Here is a 24456-nt window from a genome sequence, read left to right on the forward strand (position 1 = left end):
ACAAAAAAAAAAAAGACTTGTTTTACATTCCTGTTCCATCCAAATCTGGCTGCCATCATCAAAAAGCACCAGAAGGCTCAGCTTGTTCTGGTTGCAGGAGTCGTCCGTGGGTGGCTGGGCAGCCAGCAAGGGGACGGGAGGGGGATCTAACCCAGACTGGCTATCAGATCAACAGCTGCTGCAGACTTTAATTTCCTTTTATAGAAGGGAGATCGTGGGAACTGTTGCTCTTCATAGCCCATGGAGTCTTCAGCCTAAAAAAAACCAGCCCTCCCAGGGGAACCAGAGGCTACGTCACATCTCAGATGCCGGTCTGTGTGTTTGCTCAGGTTTCTCCACGGCCAAGAGCAGCGTGCTTGCCTCAGCTTCCACAGGGACCTGTGGAGCCTCCCTCCCTTTGTGGCTCCTGGACCATGGCTTGGAGTCACAGGAGGGGAGAAGTCCGGTGGGGTTACGGGTGGGTGGTAAGGGGGATGCAGAGTTAGGGGAGGGGGTGTGCATCGCGGGCAAAGCAGAGAACTTGTGCCTCAGCTGGTCCTTCCTATCTGCTTTTAATAAAAAAATGGGATAAGCCTGGGGTGGCCAAGGGGAAGGGGACAGAGCTTCCATGTGGGAAGCTCACCTCGTTAACACTGCTTACACCTTTTCTTTTGATGCCCACCACTGCGGTCCTTGCTCTTACCAGCAGCAGAAAAGCAGTCGCTTGAGGCCGGAGTTTATTGACACTGAAAACAAATGCCAAGGCACGGAGCCTTCAGAGAAGTTTGGTGGCAGTCACAGTTCACATGGTCTGCACAGGAAGCTATCTACAGCAACCGGGAAGCCACAGAGAGCACACGTTATCACCACTCTGCAGGATGCACTCTATCTGCCGTACACAGGGAGCTATATATAGAGAGCCATATATAAAAATATAGAAGATCCCCGTGGCTGTGTTGGGAAGCGTTGAGTTGTGTCTCATCCAGACACAACTCTAGCAGAATCCTGTCCCTGGCCTCCCCTGGAGAGCTGCACATTTCACAAGGATGCTGGGCGGCCAGCACTGCCCGAGGACAGCTGATGTGTGAAGTGCAAGTGTACAGACTGGAGCACAAATATACCCAGCCCTCCTAAAAATTCTGATTCCCTCTAAAGTATTTTTATGCTATTTGTAGAAACAACCCCCTCACCCCACTCCCCATTCCCAGCTATCAGCCTTGCAGATCAGCACTACGTTAAACAGTCCCACCAGCAAAACTGTCCTTAATTTAAGAATTTGCAGACTAGGGGAGGGGGGAAGGGTGTGTGGATTAAAAAAATTACAGTGTTGAAATTTAACTAAAGAACTGTAAAAAAAAAAACAGCCCAGGAGGGTCCTTAAGAGGCTACCAAACTGCCCCAAGGCAGGGTCAGCTGTCCTATGTTTTTCCTGAGAGTTGGTAGTCTGACCTGGTGTGAAAGAGCACCCCTGGCAGCGGGGGCAGCAGGTTTACAGACACCTTCAGAGTGATGCTCCTCCGCAATGGGCATGGAGTTAAAGGAGCCTTTAATGGCACAATAAGCAGTACAAAGGCTGGGTTCAAGCTTAAAATGTAATTTGGTAAAGTGAGCCTGTTTTTGCAAGGCGCGGTCATGATTTAAAGAAGGTTGCTAAATGAAGACTCCTGGACAGCGGAACAGCAAGTAAATATAGCTCTGTGCTGAGGGAAAGCCTTAAATTACCCAAAGGCAGCATACAATTTCAGCAGCAGTCCTGTGTGTTTGGCTTTCTAGGCAGTACGAGCACCACTCCTTTCCCACAAGCACTCAGGGTGGGTGATGTACAACAGAAAGCTGTGCCTCAGCTTCTATTCTGCCATTTTCAACTCAAACTGTCCTTTGGTGAACTCCCCGTAAAAGGATAAGGTGGGATCCTCCCTCCCAGGGTGAGGGAGATCTTCTGATAGATGCTGTAGCAAAGGGGACATGGGGAGAGGTCTTGCAGGAATAGCTTCATAAAGGTCTCCATGCTCTCTCTGATGAGTCTTTCCACTCAGACTGCAAGCATGCGAAGTGGTTGGTTTAACTGGTGTACAGAAGAGCTCCTGGTCCTCATACCAGAGCCTGGTTATCATCACTGTTAGCACAGAAGCCACCTCCACACGTATACATGGCTAAAACTGTCAAAACAGAGACTTCCACAAGCCTATCTCCCTCCTTTCATTAGTGAGTTTAACATAAACAACCCAATCTGGCAAGTTGAAAGCTCTTTCCCTACCACAAACATTTCCTCTCCCATGCACATTTTGCAATTCTTGAAGAGAGAGGTTGCAGATGGTTCTCACACAGATTTTTCTCTTCCCTAATGAACTTCCCTTTTACTGGGAGGCAGGACTGTTTCCTCCCTCGGGGTCCTGCTCGTTCCCTAGTGATAATGGGCACTTCTGTCCATCCCAGTCCCAAGGACAGAACCTACAAATCTGTACCTACGAGTGGACATTCTAAGGGATGTCCTCACTCTGTGGTTATCAAACAAGGCACTTCGCCATTGCCTCAAAAACAAAGCAGTAGTGTGGGGTTTGCTGCCTTTGGTGGGTTCAGCTTGAAAACCCTCGGAGGTCGTCACCTTCTGTGCCCTTAGGAAGATGCTGCGTGGGCAGTTCTTCACCCAGGACACCTGACCACCCCAGCTCCACAACAGCTACAGTTCATAAGGAATAACAGAGTTTTCCCTGCTTCCCAAAGCAACAGTTCATTGATTTTTATTAAATTCAGAAACTAAGCAGGCAAATAGAGACCAGGAAGGGAAAAGCTTTAAGATGGTGGGCTGAAAGTGTACATCTATGACATATAGTGTAAATCTGTAACTGCTCAGTGGAATCATTTAGTAGTCATTTAGTACAAAGATACAAAGATTTAGTAGAAAGTACAAAGACTTTCTTCTCTTTCAGCCAGTGCTTGTCTAAAGTGAGGAAAACACGTTAAGTGGTGGCTACTTGCAACAGCAAAACAAGAGCTTTTCAGAACACAGTATCTGACACAAACCTGAACAGCCCAATATCCTCATTCAACTGATGAATTTCAGAGACATTTCACATTTTAGTTGCAGCAACAGGATCTCTCCATAGAGTCTCCTCATGTCCAGACAGCAACTCTTCTGCCTCCGGCTAGATACCAACAGCAGGGTTCTTCCGAAACACCAGGAGATGGGTTGTCCACAAAGGCTCTGACTTTGGAAATCACTGTTCCTTCCTCTCTACACAAGGAGACCCCAAACTAAATGGCTGAGGGCTCACTACCAAGGTGAAATGTGTTTTTCTGGGAATACTATTGTTTCTAAGGGATATTTCTTTTTTCATACTGGCTTCCATGGAGAATGGCATATTTGATGCAGCTTTTTCAGCTCTTCTTAGCTTGTCTTATACTTTGTTACAGGGCATCAGAGTATGGAGCAAGGTAGACTTGGTATGTGCTTCAACATAAATATTTCAGATTTTTCTCCAACGCCCAATTTACGTGGTAGGTTTCTTTTCACAGCTGATGATTGTTCCACTTAGAAGAAAATTTCTCAAGATGAGCAGTTTGTAAATACAAACATACTTAGCCACAGTCTTCCAAAATGGTGTCACCACACCCACCCAGCAGCTACGTACACACCACGCTGCTGTGAAAGCCCTAGTGAGGGCGTTTAAAACCTCAGCCCTCCGATGCTATCGAGAGTGTACATCTAACTTCCTTTGTTCAGCAAGCCAGATCAAAGCTGTTTTCCTGGAAGAGGAGGGAGAACCACAGACATGGTTTGTGAGCCTTTCAGGTAAGATACCCAGCTGGCACACATCTGTCAGCCTAAGCCAACACCAGCTTTGAGGGATGCTGAGGATTACTACAAAAGTTTGCTTTATCTACATTTAAGCTTCACAGTTCACCTTTAAGTTTTAGCTGCATTTGGATGTCTCTATTTTAAGAGAGATCTGAGGTTATTGATTCTTCTTCTTATCTGTGGAATTCTTGTTCATCAATTTAACACTTTTTTCTAGTCAGAGGACATGATAACCACAAAAGTAGGAGGGGCAATGCACTCCAGCACTAACTGCACAAGTCAGTCAGAATCACAATCCTGCTACACAGGAACACTGGATGTTCACCAGTTGTTTGCCCAACATCAATTAGGGCATTAAGAATGGCAAATCATGCACGCAGAGTTGGTTACTGTCACAGAATTTTGTCAACTTAAAAACAGATTAAATATTTCAAACCAATTAAAGTAATTAGATTCCCAGCGTGGGGTGAAGGCACACACATATTTTGTTGGCTGCAGAGCAAACTACAGGACTTCACGGGAAACAAATATGCCTTCTGCAACCTTTAGAAAAGGATAAATCTGCTGTCAACATTCGGCCTGAAAAGATGCTGTTATTTAGCTGCGGGGTGGGGAAGTTGTAGAATAACTGGGGCCCAAATAGCTGTGAAATGTAAAATTGATATAAACAACCCAAGGTACCTTACAGATACAGAAACCAAAATAAGAAACATTAGCTGCTTTTTGAAGCAGAACACTGTTAAATTACCTGCCATGAGAAATTAACTAGTTAGTCATTCACAGAATTAAGTTTTTCCCACTGTTGTACCCATACTTCTGCTGCTCTACCCTGATGTCCCTCACAGATGAGAGTCTCGTCACAGGTGGGCAAGCTCAGGATTTTGCAAATGCAGATTTGCCTCAAGATAATCAAATACATCATTCCTCATGAAGCAAAGTAAGAAAGTATCAATATTTGGGCTGTATCCCATCAAAGACTTAGAGCAAGGACCTTATTTAACTCTTCTGAAATTCACAGCTACTTCGTCTAACAGAGGGTGTACTAAATTCTAAAAAAATGCTGGTAGATGGTTCTCCATCAAGGCAGAGAGGCACAGGTAGGGATGGGCAACTACAATTGCAACTCATCTTCATTGTAACTTCATCACGTTCCAAAAAAAAAAACCCACTCTGCTCTACCATAGGTCACCTTGTGGCCACCAATCAATGTCAAATATAAGTAAATATTTTGAAGTAAGTATTTTGAATGACTTTTAGCCCAAGGTCTTTTTCTTGTTTGTTTTCTAATGGATTTTCTTGCTCCCAAGATGCGAGTGTCTTACTGTTCAGAGAAGCTACCTCAGTCTTTGCTGACCAACATCCCACTAAGCCCCTCCAGGAAAACAGACTCGCACAGGAGCTGCTGTAGCGTGCCTCCAGCCTGGCAGTTCCTCTCTTGCAGGGCTCTCCACTATGCATTTCTATTCGCAGGTGAATGTCAGGTCAACTCAGGACGTGGGGAATAAAACCAGTTTCCGTGCTCTATTCTCCTCACTTCTCTCCCTGACGTTGCTCGAGTCAGTACCTCCCTCTTGCTCTTGCCCCCTCATTTATGCACTGACCCTGGGCAGCCCAAAGCCTTCCCAGCATTTCAGTTCCATTCTTACTCCACATCCCCTTCCCTATTTTTGTCTGGCCTCTACCCCCTGCATGGCACCATCTTAGTATTTTCTCTTACTCTGCATCAGTCCTAATCAAGCACCTCATTCCCCAACACTAGCCCTACAGTTCTTCCAGCTACACAGTCTCCCCTCCTACAAGTAGTGTCTACTGAGACACACCTAGGTCATAGTTCTTAACTCCAACCCCTGCCCCACACTCCTTCTCTGCTCTTCCAAGCATGCCACTATCACTGTGATGTTCCCGATGCTGCCACGGAAATTCATCTGCTTACAGAAATAAAAACATCTTTAAGCTACAGGTTTGGACACCAGGAATAACCCCACAGACCAGTACATGTTGGGGGTGACCTGCTGGAGAGCAGCTCTGTGGAAAAAAAACTAGGAGTCCTGGTGGACAACAAGATGACCACAAGCCAGCAATGTGCACTTGTGGCCAAGAAGACCAATGGCACCCCGGGGTGTGTCAGGAAGAATGTGCCCAGCAGGTCCAGTAGAAGCTACTCAGAAGAATGATGACATTCATTTAGTAAGGCCACACAACTTTAAAAGTCCAGTATATTGAACAAAATAATTTTATTTTTATTTATTTTTTTAACAAAGTTTATGGAATCTGAAAGTAGACGATAGAAGATAACTTTTAACAGAGACTTAATATGGGAGATTCTCTACCCAAAAATATGTGAAACTTTATGATCATAAAGAACTCCAAGGTTCTGTGCTATACTGTACGATATGTAAACAGATTTTGAAAATACTTCCCCATTATATATTTTGACACAGTATGCACAAATTCAGAGAAATGAAGTTTAAACGCCTCAAGGGATTTCATAGAAGTAAAGCCATTTGAAGAGCCATTTACAGTCTGTGGCGACAAACTTCTAAATAATCAAAATATCTCCATTTTCCACAATGCAGAATAACCTGCTGAAGGCAACTTCCTATCGAAGTGATGCCAGCAACACAGATCTGATTGTATGACTCCCAGCACTTAAAAGAGCACATTGGTTATACATGGCTTTTAACCTTGGGCTACAATTATGCTACCAGAACTAAATTCAAGTCTAAATCAGTCATGTAGTGAGGTGTGTGTCGTCTTTAGAGTTCTTGTTTTCCAGATCTGATGAAGGTGGTGAAGGCGCTCTGAGGTTCTTGTGCTTACATTCAGGGCGGGATGAACCTTGCAAATACCAGGTTCTCCAATCAACGACAAACCACAGATCCCAAAGTAGGCATGTAAAGCATCTGAAAGAAGGACAGAAAAGGAAATTATGCCAGGCTGTCACTGCCTAGTGTTCTTGGATTCCAACATTCCTGAGTAATTACAGCCAAAGAAAACAAACTGGTGCTACATTTTAAACTTGTATTTCGACAGAAGCAGTCAGTTTTTGCTCAAAGTCAGCAGCATGAACTCATAGTCTGCAATCTCTAAAACTAAAGTCTATTTTTGTTTTATAAAAATTCTTGTCTGCTAATTTATTTTTTCTGAGTGCTCATGCCAAACAGCAAAAGAATTTTAAGGAGCTGGCAATAATTTCTGTCCACATTTTTTTTTTTTCCAAAATCATTAAAATTTTTTGACTGATTACTTGATGAACAGCTGACTACCAAAAATTAGTGCCGATAGCTCCCAAACAGCAAGATTTAGAAGCATGAAATAAGTTATTTCTTTACCTAGCTTCTTCCCTTCCTGAGAGATACCCTAAGAACAGGAATTCATGAGGTGGCTTGATCAGCTATAACAGATGGCTGCCACTGAAAAGGGATGCTCTTATTCCCCTGTCCCACGCTGCTCCTGCTGCCTATCTTATACCAGCACTACAGCTTGCTGAATACCCTCCATGACCTAAAGCAATTGAAAAAATATGGAATAAAATTAACCCAAGCAGGAGAAAATGGACATTTTTCTGATATTTTAGTGAATTAAACTGGTTTGCAGAAGGTTTTGACATACACCAAAGCCAGTGTAGAAAAGGGGAAAGGACACACAGATGTATTTGGGGAAGCTGTGAGGAAGAGAAGTGAGCCTGCCTCCTCTGGGCAGCAGCAAGCCATTAGATTGGATTATCTGCCCATGAAATCACAGGCTAAAGATGGAAAGAGGATGTGAACTCAATGTGCCCCTTACAAATTCTCAACACTTAGTAATCTTTTCAGTAAATTCATAAATGGTACTGCATGAAAGTATCTGGAAAGACAGACTCTGGAAAAAGTCTTCCGCTTATCAGCATTAATATGCAGACAAAAGCATGCTCAGCAGATGCTCTCTGGAAGGTCAGTAGGGGCTGTGTGTCAGGCAATGAGACCTCAACTTCAGTCAAGACAGTATATTAACCCCTGAGGACAGCTGCATTGAAACACAGTAAAAACCATGTACAGACCTAATTACCTGTACACAACTACTTTGTTTAACGACAAAGTTCAACAGTTGTGCAAATTCATGCTACCTTAATACTCAAGTTAGTTCTAGCAAAACCACATATGCCATCTGTGTACTCCTCTGTTTCAAGCTATGAAATAAAGCAAGCTTTTCTAGATCAAAAAACATAGGTCCAAACATTTTGTTTCATAACTACCTCAAATGCAGAACACAGCATGCAATCTAGCAACTGCCTGGCTCCTGCCTTAAAAACAAAGGTGTATTTATACTTCTTCAAAAGCAAATCATACTTTAGTGTTTTACATGCAGTAATTTTGCATGCTCATTTTTGTCCTCTCATGTTAAACCTTTTGATCTTTCTTCTGCACAACCTGTAATTTACATGTGCTTCCATTTCTTTTATATTGTGTATCTTGTATAGATCATAAGCGAGATGTATCAGAGTTTCAGTACAACCTCCTGGGGCATACAGCAGTATATCTAGTAATTTAAAAGAAAAGTTTTATTTAAATCTAGTCATGACTTACGCACAAGTCTGAAAAAAACCCTGCAAGTTGCTTGGGTATGTGTTCTAGCAAAATGCTGTGTATTAATCCTGGTAGGCAGCTAAGCCCCACACAGCTGCTCGCTCACTTCTCCCGCCGCGGGAGAAGAGGAAAGGAAGAGTAAAAGTGAGAAAACTCAAGGTTGAGATAATGACAGTTTATGGGGAAAGCAAGAGCTGTGGGCGGGAGCAAAGCAAAATAAGAAATTCATTCACTGCATCCTATCAGCAGGCAGGTGTTTGGCCACTTCCCAGAGAAAACACTGCAACTCCAAACATCCCCCTGGTCCTCTTTCTTCTTCCAGTTTTTATCTCTAAGCTCAATGCCATGTGGTGTATTATACTCCTGTGGTCAGCGGGGTCAGCTGTCCCAGCTGTGCCCTATCCCAACTTCTTGTGCACCCCCAGCCTGCTCACCAGTAAGGCAGCACAGGAACAGGAACAACCTTGGCACTGTGTACGCAGCGCTCCACAACAGCCAGAACATCATTGCTTTATCAACGCTGTTTTGGTGATGAATCCAAAACACAGTGCCATATGGCTGCTAGAGAGAAAATTAACTCTACTAAACCACATTATTGTGGTTTAATGTTTTTAACAAGTAGTATTAACACAAGGCAGCAGATCTAACTGCTTAATGTGAAACATGTATCAGTCACTTGTAAACAAAGAACAGAAAAATACAGTATGTGTTCAGTTCTCATTTGAAGCCTGAATCTCCCTGCTAAGCCAGTGCCTGCGCCTGCTTTATAAAACAGTAATACCACTACTACAGTGATAGTCAGAAGCTTTTTCAGATAAACGTCTTTCCTGTATTTGACAACCTGTAGATCCCCACAAAAAAACAAGTCATGTCCTGATTCACTTTGTTATGTTTTCAGAGGATTTCTAGCATTTAAGAGTCTATTGACCTTTTAGATTCATTTTGAAAGGCAATAAAGTTTTCCAAGCTCACTGCTCAACAAGCATGCTGGTCCAAACGCATCTTTAAAATCAAGAAAAAAAGTTAAGTAATGCTCCTGGCCTCCAGAACCAACAATGTATTGATGTATTGATCATGGGAACACCAGGACTACAAAACAGTATTTTCCTGAATCACTAGTGGTGAAAAGTTACAGCAACTTTGGAAGTCCATGTAATACATAGATTATCACAAACACTTGACTCTTCTGCAACTTCTTTTAGTCCTCTTCCTAAAAACATTATTGCTCAGCAAAACCAGTCTGACTATCCAAATTTAAACACAGACTTTATGAAGCAGGAGCTACAGAAGTTCAAATTCTAAATCCATCTTAGAAAGCATCCTTGGAAAAAAATGGCATATTCTTACTTTGCAAACTTTGCCTGGAATATTCTGTCACATCTGAGTTTTGCAACAAAACCAAACCAAAGCTTCTGTTATCAGCTTTACAAATGCTAAATCCTTCAAGGAGAATGAATCATTTCTGTCAATACTGAGTCTCAACAGGACTTTTAACTCCTTTGCACGATGACCCATACCACTCTCATTACCTTCACACTTTGCATTTACACTGAAGTCAAAAGGCAGCGTACACTTTATCACAACAAGCTTTTGAGAGCAATTGAGCTGCACAGATACTTCCTGTTAGTAAAGTGTGAGATCTTTATTATGGACACCTACAACAATCAAAAGGCAGCTTGCCTTTCAGATACACTGCAAGGCAGTATGTATGTATGAGAACAAAATCACAGTGCCATAGAAACAATCCTTGAAATGCTGCGTTTATATTCATTCTTCACATTAGAACTACATTAACTTTTTTACTCTCCTTCAAAATATGAACACAGACTTATGTCACCCTCTGCCTGAGGCAAGAACGCTGCAATAAGCCCTCGATCACAAAAAGCCAAAAGAGACAGCAAAAGCTTGCTTCATAGGAAAGAGCAGCATTCAGGATGAAATGCCACACAAATCAAAGGAAAACAGCTTTATTAGTAGTCTTGCCTATCTCAAACAACCACATCTGTGTTAAAAGACAGGTTAAGGAACTTTGCAAACGAATTGGATTTTAAACAGATTTTTTAATTACTGGCTCACTAAGTAAATGGTTCATCAAGATAAACAGAAATATTTCCTCCAAGTGATACTGACTGATTTATATAATGCGAAGTATATACAGTAAAGTCCTCAGGAATCCTAAGCTGGTTTTCAGGGAAGTGGGGTTTCTCAGTGTGGGCCACTGTGTTTTCAGTGTGGGTTCACCTTGAAAAATTCTCAATTGTTGTTCAATATGAAATGATGAAAGGATGAAGCATCAGAGCACAGATTCTGAACAGACCCATCCTTTATTATGACTACATTTTTATCTTCTTTGGTCAGTTTACAGACTGTTTTATCTTCCCTGTACAAAATGCCACTAGGCAACAGCAGTGGCACAAGTTTTGTTTTCACAAGCCCGCAATGCCTTCATTGATTTCTAGCATCTTTAAAATTATTTCAAAGTATAAGATTTTAGCATCTTTTCATGTTTTTCACTACTTCAAATTACCCACTTCCAAAAGGATAATAACTTTCAGATATACTACTTAGAATTGCTATGTATAACTAAAATCTGTAAATCTTAACATTTAACTATGTTAAGTGTGACTGTTTTCATACACATCAATGACTTCTGAATAACTTTAAGGCATTCCTTTATTAAGGAAACAAGTTCTTCCAAAATATTTGACTCAGGTGATTTACAAAGATACTCACTGTGTAATATTTTCTTTAACTGGAACGGTTAAACACGTACGGAAAGGCAATACTCATTTACCAATAGTCTTGAGCAACAGCTCACTTGCTCTTCTGCTGAACAAGGGGAAATACCTCCTCTCTTTCCACTTAAATCACAAAAACCTCATTATATTTTAAAGGCTTTTTTTTTTTTCCATTTTTTGAAGGAAACCGAGGAGAAAACTTCCATTACATGTCTCAGATGTCTGACTGCTGGAATGCATTTCTAGCTTAAAACGTATCAACGTTGAAAAGTAATTTTACCTGGATGGCTATCTGGCCACTTGGCAAATCCACCCACCAGGCGATCTTGAGTTGACAGGATGTAATTTCGGTTTCTCTCAAAATTTGTATATTGGAATATGTTCAAGAGCTGAAAAGAAATTAGATCATTACAGTAATATACTAAATCTCAGTATTGAGACTAATATTGAAACAAAGATGCTATTTACAAGATAAGCAGTGACAGCAGAAATAGCTGCATATCCTGCATTTTTGCAGGATGAAAGGCCTTTATAGTGACCTGTGCATATTCATGCACTTGTGCCAAATATGTAACTTGTTGAAGCAAAGAAAAGATATGATGCTTAAAGCAATCAAACAACCCAGTGACTATCCTGCAGCTGTTCTGTACACTACCTTCAAGGTTGCTCCCACCCAAAAGGAATAGCAAGTGTCTACAGGTTTGTTGGGTCGTCCCTGGTAGCCAGTCTGTTGTCTCATTATACACCATCTTCTTATTCTGTTCAGTTCCTTTTCTGAAAAAACTTCCTCCAGTTTACCCATCAAACACAGCGATGCAATGCCACAAAACGTAGAGCCACCTGTGAAGAGAGAGTTGGTTTTGCAATGGTTTGATACCCAGATTTTTCAAGGAAGCCTCTATGACCTCAGTCAGCATTTTAACTATGGTAGTAACAATTAAACCAATGGACTTTTAAAAGTATGAAAGTATATTAAAATTATTAGTAAAATAAAAGTATTAAAATTAAGTCCAAAATCCAAATAAATAAAACCACTGTGGTTCGGCACATATGTCAAATGGTGAGAAAACCCTCAATCCAATTCTTGCACAAATAAACCTGAATTCATTTTCTAAAGCTGGACTGCCTCTCAATGCTGCACAATTTACATTACACAGCAGTCCAGAGATAAGTAAACTGCAATGCAACAGAAAACATTTTTTCATATGTAACTTAAAAAAGAAAGCTATTGGGATGCCAGTAATCAGACTAAAGCAGAGATGCCAAAGGCAGTCTCAGATGCTATCTTCCAGAGAATATAAACAGACAGAAGTGTCTGATGAGCAGAAAACGAAATAAAATTCAGAACAAAAAAAAAAAAAGGCATGGTTAATACTATGAAAAGACTGCTGGACTCTCAAGGTTGTAGTAAACAGAAATTATGCTTTTAAGGAATTTTTCCTTGTCCAGGAAACTGCACAGTAAAATTTGGGATTAGAAGAGAAACTCATGTTGTCTGTCTAACATGGCCATCAGTTTTTAAAGTCCATCAAAACTCATCCTGAGTCTATTACATGATATGATAAAATTACAACCTGGGAAAGATCATAAGGAAGCTCTTGATACTTGACTTGGGCCTGAAGTTTCTTATGCTATCCTGGTGCTAGAAGACCCCAAGAACTCTAAGATTATTTTCATTGTCGTTGACATGTAGCAGAAGGATGCTGAAGTAACGCTGTTATTACTAGCATTGTACAGTAACTTAGTTAACTAATTTTTCAAATACACAGGGGTATAATTTAAGTTTTTCAACTTCACCCATCCTGCAGGAAGAAAACAGATGGGATCCTATCAAAGCTCAATACTAAGGATAAAGGTAGCAAACATGTGCTAGATTTAGTATCAGTCACGTAGAAGTCAATAATTTCTGTCACAAGCAGACCTTCGTGTCGTAGAAACATTTTGCTTAAAAATACCAGTCTCTTGGGAATTCCTATCTTCACTACTATCAACTGTTTACAAGAATTAACTACTGCTTCAATATTTGAGCCCGCATGGATGCTGTAATCTATCAGAGGAAATTTTTTCAAGCTTTTACTAATAGCTGCTGAAATTGGAGATTATCAGGTGCATTGCACAAAACCTCTTGCAGATAAATCCACAGAGTAGCAGTGGTACATGTGGAGAAAGTTTGCTCTGTCAGCAAGAGAGGAGAACTACAGCCAACACCTTTCAACAAAACATTCATGAGGTAAGATTAATGGAGTTGATATACCAAGGGCCATCTGGTCTGATATTAATAAGCTGGAACTAAGGGAAGACGACAGATACTCTGAGGCGTGTTTTGGATTTGTTCCACCTCATCCCACTTCCTTAAAATCAGAAAATAAAAAAAAAAAAAAAAAGCATGACATACCCTGCACCTCTCACAGCATTTTCAATCCCAGTCTTAAAAACAGGCATAGAACATTTTAACATCCTTACCATGAGATTCCAGTCCAGCGCCCTGTGCCAGCCCGTTATCGTAAGACTGAAGAAAAGACCCAGAAACCAATTACTTTAGAACCAAATCACTTTCACAGACATGGCAATTTCTCAATTTCCTAGCAAAATTATCATCAGACTGTAATCACCATTTAGCCTGATTAAATTTTGAAACTACAGCTCAAAGAGCTCTTGGCACAAAATAGTTAACAAATCAGCCTTGTTTCAATGCAGACAGCTTTTATGACTTCATGTCATGGAGTTCATTTTAGTTGTGACATGTTAGAAGTGAAAATAGGTAAACGTCTTTGTCAAAAAGGGAAAGCATGTGATGCAGATAACCATTAAAGAAAAAACCCTCTTTTTTATAAAAAAAAAACACAGATATGTAACTTCAAAAAAACCTAAGTGGATAAATTAAATCTGTCTCTAAACCACAAGCTGGTTAACATACAGAAAGGCAAAATGCAAGGTACTGCTGTGTGTTCAATACTCAAGTACAAGAAATGCTTTAGTAAGGAGCAAGAACATCAGGCCTTAACAAAATGAAAGCCAGGGAAAAAAAAGGGTGGGTAGGGAAGAGGAAACCAGAAGCCACAATGTAATAAAGCACACTACTGAACTAAACTTAACCTGCCCTATAAAATATTACTGTTAAAATACCTTAACAATGCTGAAAAATCATTGTAAAGGTAAAGAAAAGGAGAAACTTGGAATCTGACGAACAAAGCACCAAAAAATACAGCACAGGTCTGTTACAAACAATCTAGGAGCAGATGACACTGTATACATAGGAATAATAACCTGATTCCATAAAAATTCATTAAATCATTTTGCACGATAGGAAATGAGATCAGAGTAAGTTATTCATAAAATGGAGAATATTTTTCAATAGTTCGTAGAATAATGAATTATCACTGGAAAAATACCAAACTGTTTAGTAGGAACAGAAATGAAGATTAACTTTTGAAGTTGAATCACACAGGTCCTACATCTTCTGTATTAATTGCTCAATTACTGATTGGTTCAATACCTGATCAGACAGTTAGAAATCAATTTTAACTCCCCCTACCTGCACCCCAAGTGCTGACTATGAAATTCTCATGTTTTCTTCCAAACATTTAACAGTGGATAGTAGATACAGGACACCTTGACAGACCACTAATGACTCCCATAGTCCTAACTAAAGAATGGCAACAGGACCTAGCATGTCTTTAGGAATGACATAAGGATTATTTTATAGATCTGTTTTGAAAACTAACATTGAGAAGAAAAAAGGAAGCAGTAGCAGACACAGAAGCTGCATTAAAACTACATTTCTCAGTTTTTAAGTTGCTGCTGCAAGTTGAAGCAACTAAAAAGCTTAACATCTGATGCATACACTTCAAGCTTCAGCTTGACCTTCTAAAGGTTGAACCAGCCAATTTTAAGTAGTCCCTATGAACATCTGAACGTTGAAACACACAGTATAAAGTTCCTTTAAACACTTTGTACTGCCTTTTGAGAATGCAATCCAAATGTGCTACCACACTCCACGGGCCCAGTAATTGCTAAGCAAAGGCAAGCTGATTAGTAAAGCTATGCTGGCAAAGCTAATTAACTCTACAAACAGTAATTGTAAGAGGAGGTGGTTTGCTTTATGTATGACAAAGTAATTAGCTCTGGAGAAAAGCTGTTAAGTGTGCATCCCAGGCAGCATACTATGTTGGGCTGTACAATTAGCTTGAAATTTTAATAGACAATAGCTGACCTTTGGCTGACTGGTACCTATTTATTTACAGACAGTAGTTGCTCTTTGGGGACTTGTGTGCGTTAAAGAACTGGGGAAATATTTTTGTTTCTTTGTCCTTTTGAAAAGACCCAGGAAATTACATGCAAAAGAGGCTCTAGGTTACTGCAACATGAAAACTGCATAAATAAATAAATACCATCCCCAGGAAATGTGTAAATCCAGTTGGGTACAATCTTCATTTCACAGTCCAAAAGTTTCACAACCAGCTTAATTATATCAGACTCATACACCTGCATTTTAAGAGGACTATACTACACTAGAAGAAACAGATGCTACACTTAAAGTTTCTTGCAGTATCTCTACCTAAACAAATCTGTGATAAACCAAGCAATGTTGTGAAAAGTAGTACTTTAAAGTTTGTGGAAGTAATTTGAAATTTCAGCATCATAGTGTGTCTGTTGCTTTTTCATTAGTGATATACCTGACTTTTGAATGTGAAAGCCAAAAATCAACTCATGCTAATAGAAATTGTGTGATTGGAACCTGACTACTTCACTGACAGTAACACAGATCCGGAATTATTTTTGTGATCAGTACCGTATAAACACATTCTAGTCAGGTGGTAACAAGAGGGTTATCCATTCTGTATGAAGATGCAGTTCCTTTCAACAATTACTTTTCTGAAGTAACACCATTTTTTCACCTTCCAACCTTCTGCTGGTCTTGACATCCCTAACACAATCCCCACTCCCTTCTTCAGCTGTACTGAATTATCTCTGTAACAATTCTTATACATCACTAAAGGGAATTCCAAAGGATAAGCTAAAATATCCAGAAGCTTATTACAAAGATTACTGTGTTTAACCAGTCATGTTACTCTCCATCCAGATTAGTTCCACTTCACTTGTATGCCAATTTAAATATCTGAGAAAAACTTCGTGAACTTTCACTTGCTTCATCTATGTGCAAATGATGACATAGGACAGTAAAACAAAACCACACCTTTCTGTCACAGAGCAATGCAATCTCTTGTTTTATAATTAAGGGAAGTACCAGAACAAGGTAACATTGTAGCAAAACAGGAATGAGCATTTGCAAGAGTCTATAGCAATATTCACCCTATAGTTAGTTAAACAAGGAGTAACAAACAAAAGAATCTCAAATAGATTTTACTTTGAACTTTAACACCTATATTTAGGTCACTTTTAGCATCATCTACAGAATCTTAACAAGAGAAATCAAGCTAACATTCTTGGATACCACATTTCACATTCATTGTATTCATTTAGGAAATACACTTCAAGAAATACTTGGTTCATGTGATAGGCACTTGAACTGGAATACATCTCAAGAAGGGTTGCGGAGAGAGATGAATGAAAGGAAGGAACAACTGTCCCTGTGAAATGATTATCAAAGGGCTACTCCCTGATCATTTGAGACTTCTTCAAACGCATCTTCAACTCTACAATGTGACCAAGCAGGATTCAAAGATTTTGTGTTATTTGTCTACAAGCGCCAGACACTTTGCAACCAAGTTAGGGCACTGAAATACTGCTCTGACTGACCCGCACACCCAGAAAACCCAGACAAAACTAGTGTACATGTGTATATCACCGCTGCAGTGAACTAACAGTATTTCAAAGCTTTTGAACAAGTCCTACTGAACACAGTTTATAGTCAATCTACCAATTCACTGTAAACCTGGACTGGACAAAAATATAGCATCTCTTGTTACGGATTAGCAGATGCTAAAATGAAAGCCACCTGCAGAATGCTGCTTACAGGATCTCTTCAAGATACTCTCTGAGCTAGAGTCTGTGATAAGCTATGGCATCTTCTGGACTTTGACCATACCCAGATTCCAGTTTTACGTCACCAATCAACCACAGTATATTACAAGTCCTTTCAAGAGATCTTGTTCTGTTCATTTTTTATTTTTTTTTAACGTGGTGTTAGTTTTCCCAGTAGGAACACAGCAATTGGAATTTGCAGGTACAAGGATGAATGCTAAGCTTTTAAAAAAAAAAAACTATAAATTTGGTTCAAGATCACTGTAGACAGTAAATCTCCAGTGCCATTTCAAAGCTCCAAACTTCCAAAAACACCCTCCACGTGCCTGCTCTACCAATGGTTTCATATGATGCTTTCTAGTTCTTGTCTTAGGAAGAAATAATTGTTTCCTGCTCACTCTTTTCAGTGCTACTTATTACTTTACAGACCTCTGTCACTCTCCACTTAATCATCTCATTTCCAGAACAAAGAGTCCTAGTATATTAAATGGTCATTTTTACACAAACTGGTTCATATGCCTAACAATTCAACTTTCTTTGTATCCTTCCTACTGTCACCATATCCTTTGGAACCAAAACCTGCACTCACATGTACAAAATGCTAACAGTTCATGTGACGTATAGAACACCACAATGCGTATTTTGCTCTTTAGTTTTATTCTCCTCTCTTAGTATTTGATTTTCCTTTTGTACCTCAGTTAAGCTATCTGACTATCAGTAAACACAAAGGCCCAGCAAGGATCAGAGGAGGAAGAACCCTCCTGACCTAATCAGTGAAAAGCGAATGCTCTGACTCAGCTGCTCCCTCAGACTGTGAAAGGAGAACAGATAAATCACCTTTCCTGGGTGAAAGTCACCAAGAGGAACCAGCACAGATCTCCTCACCCTGAAAACCTATGCTAACTAAAGTAGGCTACTAACTGCTGGGGTACAAGGCCTCTTACGGGATGCAGGGGAAGAAAAATTCTGGGATTGCATCAAACCTTATTATAGGGTGTCTTCTGAGGAATGCAGGGGTGCACAGAACTTATTATGGGATGGCTAGGGAAAGGATCAATGGTGAGAAAAGCAAAGATCGAAGCAGATGGGGGAGGAACAAGCAAGGGAAAACAGAGGGTAAAAGGGGATAAAAGGTGCTAGTAGAGCGTGAACAGGCTGCTGGTCTGTGTGCTTGTATCACTGAGCCCTACCCTCCATCACCTCAGCAGCACAAGACGTATTATTTTTAACAATCTTCTGTGGACACACTTCTACCTATTCAGTGCCTGTATATGTGAATGCTAGTAAACTTCAGGCTCAAATAGCTGGTGGCCTGACAGGTGGTCTGAACACCACCAACCGGAGTGGGATCACCAATTTCAGCAGCTCGCAGCCTGACCTGCCAGAAGGGAGGGAGACATGGGCTGCAGGGGACAGCTATTCGACGGGCTATCAGCACCAAGCACAGCATCAAGACTTTCTCGTTTTTGCCACTTGACAATCCCCCCTCCCCTGAGTGAGCAGGTTGGGACTGGAGAAGAAATCGGAAGGGGACACAGCCAGGACAGCTGAACCCAGCTAGCCAAGGGGATCTTCCATGTCTTGTAACCTTACACTGGGCAATAGAAGTGGGGTAAGTAGAAGAAGAGGTGGGTAGGAGGGGGGTGTCTTCCAAGGTAGCTGATGTTTGGAGCCTGGGTGGGTATTGGTCTGCCTGTAGGAGGTGGCAAGTGACTGACTGTCTTCGCATCACTTCTTGTCTTCCCCTTTTCTTCACTTAATTAAACTGTCTTTACCTCAATCCACGAGTTTTCTTGCTTTTGCTCTTCCTATTCTCTCCCCTGTCCTGCTGAGGGGCATTGAGGGGAGTAAGCAGAGTAGAAACATATCAAAAGGCATTAAAAGCAATGTAGGTGTGATAGTATAAAGTTTTGTTTATACTCTCCATTGTAGTATGCAGGCTAATGTCCTGAATGCACAATGTATGAATTAGACTGATTTTACCTTTTTTTTTTTTTTTTACAACAGACGTTGTATGTCATCATAAATTTGGCTCTTTTTTTTTGGACTGGATGAGTTTATTGTGTACCTTTACTCACATTCAGGGAACTGTATGTTTCAAGCTTACTCAACTTCTTTGAAAATAATTATATTTTCTGTCATTCCAAACAACTAGTAAATAAATAATGAAGCGCATATCTGGAAACACTCATTAAGCTTGAGCTGACGTAAATAATTAGTTTTTCCTTTGATTCTGTATATCATTTAAAAAGCAGGACTACAGCTAATTGAAATAATTGAGAATTTTATTGATGCAGTGCTTTATTTATGCACTTTTTCTAAGTTATAGGAACATCAGGCTGAAAACCTTGCTTTCAATTTTAGATTGAGTTTTGAAGAAAAGAGATACAATTTAATTGCATCACATTACAATGAAAAGCAAAATGCAAAAAAGAATGCACTTCTGCATCTTCAACTTGGTAAAGTCGGAACAGAAAAGGAAGAAATTACTAGAATATTTTGTTTTGGGTGGAGGGTTTTTTTTAATCACAATAAAGAAATAAACCTAGTATCTCCAAAACGTAGTAAAAAATAACACTGCGAATACTCACCATACTTCTCCTAATGTAGTCTATCGCTTTTTTCATATCCATGCCTGACCAGTTATCGAGCATGTAGCAGATGCAGGAAGCACAGTACACAAACCTCATATCATTCTCACTTCCTTCCAGCACTGCACAGAAACTGAAAGAAACTTTTCTGTCATTATACACCGTACAGCCTGTTATATCAGAAAATATGAACAGTGGTTTAAGGAATTGCGTAATTTTCCTTTCAAAATCAGTTAATTCTAGTTACAGTATTCACATAAATATAACCCTAAGCTATGCTAGGTTTTCCTTTTATAAGTTGTGACTTTAACTAAGCCAAGAAAAATGAATACAACTGTTAACAATTAGGGTGCTGGGTGACTTTATTTCCAGCAATGTAATAACACTGATCTTTATTCAAATATGTTAATGCTTGCATTCTTTCACCTATCACTATTATTAACTATCCGTTACCATTTTTGGCAGAATTCTTTGCCTTCCTAGAAAACTTAAGAGCTCACAAGGCTTTCTTTCCTGACTGCAACTCCAGGATCAGTTTTCCACGTATGTACAAATGTAATTGTTATTACTACAATTTCTAGTACAAATGGTGAAAATTACTTTCAATCCATTTTTTTGATTTCTTATGGCTACTAACCCTACAAACATTTTAAAGTTGATGTATCTGGGTTATCCAGGTACAAGTTGGTGCTCTCTCAGAGACCATTAAAATGAAGTCAAACGCTGTGATTTGCTGTCTGACAAGCCTCCATTTGGTTCAACGAGCTAGTCAGAATATTTTTATGAATTAATAATTAACATCTTCATAAGTCCCCCTGACAGATCTCCTCTAAAAAATAAAGAAAAAAAAAAGTACTTCTGACTATAAAGACAGCCTTTTAAGCATGACTATCAGCACTGTGACACTCCCATTCTGACCCCGCAATTCAAGTATGTACCCCATCATCCTCTTGCATAGAAAAACCTCCAACATTTAGTGGGAGATACTTTAACCTCTCCTAACTGCAATGGTGCCCTGCCCTCTGCAGCTGAGATGGGGGTGACCTCCACAGCTTTCTGGGTATGTCACAAGACATTCCGGGAAACCAGGACACTTAAGATCTGCCAGTACTGTGATTAACAATCTTGCCCCATCCTCAGGTGACAACTGCACTGTATGTTACCTAGATACCTTGGCTGAATGTGATTTGAAGTAAGACAGAAATCAAAATACACACATTTATCCATAATGTAAAAAGAGATGATACATTTATATATAGATATGGGGGTTTTTAAGTTTTTGTTTGTTAACATTTGTCTTTTATTAACTAAGACTAGCATATAATACTAGGGTGACAACTCCTGCTCACTTGGCTCACTTCCTGTTTCCATCTGGACAAGATGTTAGCTCAAGTTCTAGCCTTCACACATCCTTCTAGTTTGGGGCAGTAAGAGCAGTTTTCAGAGGTATGAAAATGTCTGTCATAACTGGAAATTGACCCCTACCAAAGTAACAATTTTACATGACAGCAGTGCAAAGCACTCTCCCTCTGGGATCTAGCTGGAACTCTTCAGCAGGGACTACAAAACACAGGATCATGTACAAGAGTCATCAGTCTGCACATTAAAGCCACACATGATACAAACATGCAGAAGAGGTAAATTGCATGTAGCTTATTGCTGTAATCAGGCAAGATGACAAGTAATCACTTCAAGATGCTAGGGAGCAACTCCTTCCTTTCAGATACATTTTAACCAAAGCAGTCCCACTTATAATAGCAATGCTTAGAGCAATGGAACAGGCACCTCCACATGCTTGAAGAAACTGCAAACTACCGCAGATCAAAAATATATGTATATACATCTGTTTGCATGCATTAGGACTTGGATTTGGATTAAGGTCAATCTGCTGTTATAAAGAACAGAAATTTGTACGTCATATAGTTCGTATTCACTGTTTACATTCTGAATCTTCTGGCGTTTTGTGTTTTTCTTTTTTAAAAACAGGTGCAACACTGCATTTTAATACCTGTGTTAAAGGAAAGTTTCAATTATGTAAGACGTCTAGATGATGCAAAGCCATTTGAACAAAACAAAACTCATAAATGGTGACTGCAATTTCACTGTGAGGTTCCTTTCAGGAACAACTTTTCTATAACTCTGCAGTTTTTAAAGTACTTTTTCAAAAATGACATGCAGTAAAATTTAATACCACGTGTTAGATCACAGGCCTTAGCAGAAGTTTTCATTAGCTACCAGTTTCAACCTGCATTAAAAACAAACCCCAAACAAAATAATCCACCAAGAGTAATAGGTATCTACAGTTGTATGCAAACATCCTCCAATGGATGTTTACAGGAAAGCAAATCTATATACAGAGTGCTGTTTGGTCCTGTAAACTGGTATATGTTCTATTACTGATACTGATTACCCACCAATGTATTTTCTAATAGAGAGAAAATATTGTACAGCTACTTCATAAAAAACATGTTTCTTATTCCACACCTGGCTTTTCTATTAACCTTCTTGAGAGTTACAGAATATAAAATATCTTTTTACCTTCCATCTTCCAGCTGGAGAGCTCTCAGTCCTGCCAGTATGGCGTCTTTATTTACTCGACTTAAATCATCTCCAAGAATAACCAGACATGACAGACCTGTGTAAGTCATTGCTATGTGCCCACTATCATAGGGATGAGAAATACCTGGACCCTAGAAAAAAAGAGGGGGAAAAAAATATTGAAACATTGTTAGACCTTATATTACAGTCAAGCATTCATTTTTAAAAAGTAACAGGTAAATAAAGTTATTTTCCCTGCAATCATTATGGTTAAACTGCAGGCATCCCACTAAACTTTTCTGAATCAAACTAAGCTACCGGCACAGCTCTGCTACCCTTGTAAACAGTTGGTCAGTAGCAAGCTTTGGAAAAACGCTTTGCCAAGACTGATATTTATGCAAGTTCAGCAAAGAGATGGGATGCGCTCAATTGTGCCTAAGTTTATTCTGACACACCACTGGGCATTAGCTTCCTGGCAGCTGGGTAAGCACTGTTCATCAGCCAAACCTCTGGAGGTCCTTTCCACAACGGCTTTACAATCTCATGATCTACAAGCAGAAATCAGTGTGAGGGATTACTAGTAATCTCTCTGTCAATTGAAGCAATACCGAATTAGCCTCTCATCTACTTTCATGTCTATTCTAAAACAATAATCAGAGCTTAAACAAAGTATTTATATAGCAAATAATGTCAACTGAGAAGTTAAAATGAGAGTTAAGCGCTGACTAGTTACACAACACAAGTCATAATAATGTGTGTGTGGGGGGTGTTGATGCAGCTGTGTTAAAATTATTATTTTTTCCTTCTGATATTTTATAAGCACATCTTGGACTGTACCACTTCATGACAACAGACACCGCATGTAACAAGATGACTTTGGATACCTGGGATGGTTCAATTTGGAGCAACTGGGAAGCAACTTTTTAAAAGAAGATAAAAGTTATTTATCACTCCTGAGCAGTAGAAACAAGCAAGTTTTAAAAACACGTTTTACTAGGATTCTTGCCTAGTTAGCTGTCATTTTTATTTTGTAATTCATCACAAAAATACATGCAAAAAAAGCAGTATAAACCAAATTAATTAAGGGTGTTGTATGTACACAGTCTTTTTCAGGCAAGCCACGCTCATTTCCAAAGCCAAGCAGATTTGCTTCTAATAAGAAACTGGGAGAAAAATATTTATTACCCACTAGGCAGCAAAAAAGTGTTCTTACACTAGGGAATCAAACACAGTTGGGAAAGGGAGGCAGAAAACAAGGTTAAAGTGGCTGCAGCAGCACTGAAAAAGCTCTAACTATGCAGCAGAGAAGGGCAACACAGCAGCACTGAGAGCTGCGCCTCCTCTCCCTCATTTCCAGCCCTGGACTCTTTGTTGAGAACAGGGCACAAATCTCAACAGCTCTCATTGCTCTCCCTGAGCTGCCAGTGCCCCCATCCCTGCCTCCTGCCCTGCTCAGCCCCCAGTCACACACACAGAGTCACAGAATGGCTCTGCACAGGGACTCTGGAGGGCACCTGCTCAAATGGGGTGACAGAGCCAGGGCCCCAGGACCATGTCCAGGCAGCTTTTGAGTAGCTACAAGGATGGAGATTACACCACCTCTCTGGGCAACCTATGCCAATGCTCAGTTACTTATATTCAGGGGGAACCCCCTGTGTTTCAGTCTGTGCCCACTGCCTCTGGTCCTGTCACTGGGCACCAATGGAACGAGCCTCTTTGCACCTTCCCTGCATGTATTTATATACAATGACGAGATCCTCCTGAGCCTTCTCTTCTCCAGGCTGAGCACTGCCAGCTCTCTCGGTCTTTCTGCCCCAGTCCCAGAATTCCCCATGGAGCACCCCACAAATAGAGGACAGCTGTGCCCAAAAGTATCTCAGAAAAAGCTACTGCTGTAATGAAACATGTTTTTCTAACTTGAGTGGGTGACAGGCTCTAATCTCAGAAGGAGAAACTTGGCATATCATATCAATTTTAGGCACTTTAAATCTAACAGAACCACATATCTTCCTTTCGGAATACTTTCTCCTTAAAAAAAATTACTATAAGCAGCTTAACCATTGTGATACATCAAGTTATTTCAGATGTAAAATTCTGCTCCAAAAATCCAGATATGTGGGGTGACACAAATTTGCCCTGAGACAGATAAGTATTCCGTTTAATGCAATTGACTCATTTGCTTTTAAGCAAAGTAAGTCTCTATTCTAAAAGGCCAACTTTGAACCAGTTCTTACCCTGAAAAGATTCTCAAAGTCTCAGAT

The 24456-nt window shown here is 40.1% G+C and overlaps 1 protein-coding gene across 2 annotated transcripts in view; it reads right to left on the minus strand.

Annotated features, from left to right (window-relative positions):
- Positions 1-5993: 5993 nt before the first annotated feature.
- PGGT1B (protein geranylgeranyltransferase type I, beta subunit) overlaps positions 5994-24456 on the minus strand; it is a 37742-nt gene continuing 19279 nt past the window's right edge. The window contains exons 4-9 of one of the 2 annotated variants that reach the window (XM_014942541.1): positions 22196-22347; positions 19658-19790; positions 13545-13590; positions 11737-11921; positions 11362-11470; positions 5994-6681 (exon numbers count right to left, since the gene is read on the minus strand). In XM_014942541.1, the coding sequence (XP_014798027.1) occupies positions 6506-6681; positions 11362-11470; positions 11737-11921; positions 13545-13590; positions 19658-19790; positions 22196-22347 (801 nt within the window). In that variant the 3' untranslated portion in view covers positions 5994-6505. The remainder of the gene's footprint in view (positions 6682-11361; positions 11471-11736; positions 11922-13544; positions 13591-19657; positions 19791-22195; positions 22348-24456) is intronic. The other variant, XM_014942550.1, reaches the window with a different exon arrangement.

Source organism: Calidris pugnax, unplaced genomic scaffold (genome assembly GCF_001431845.1).
Source record: "Calidris pugnax isolate Ruff unplaced genomic scaffold, ASM143184v1 scaffold59, whole genome shotgun sequence".
Lineage (NCBI taxonomy): Eukaryota > Metazoa > Chordata > Aves > Charadriiformes > Scolopacidae > Calidris > Calidris pugnax.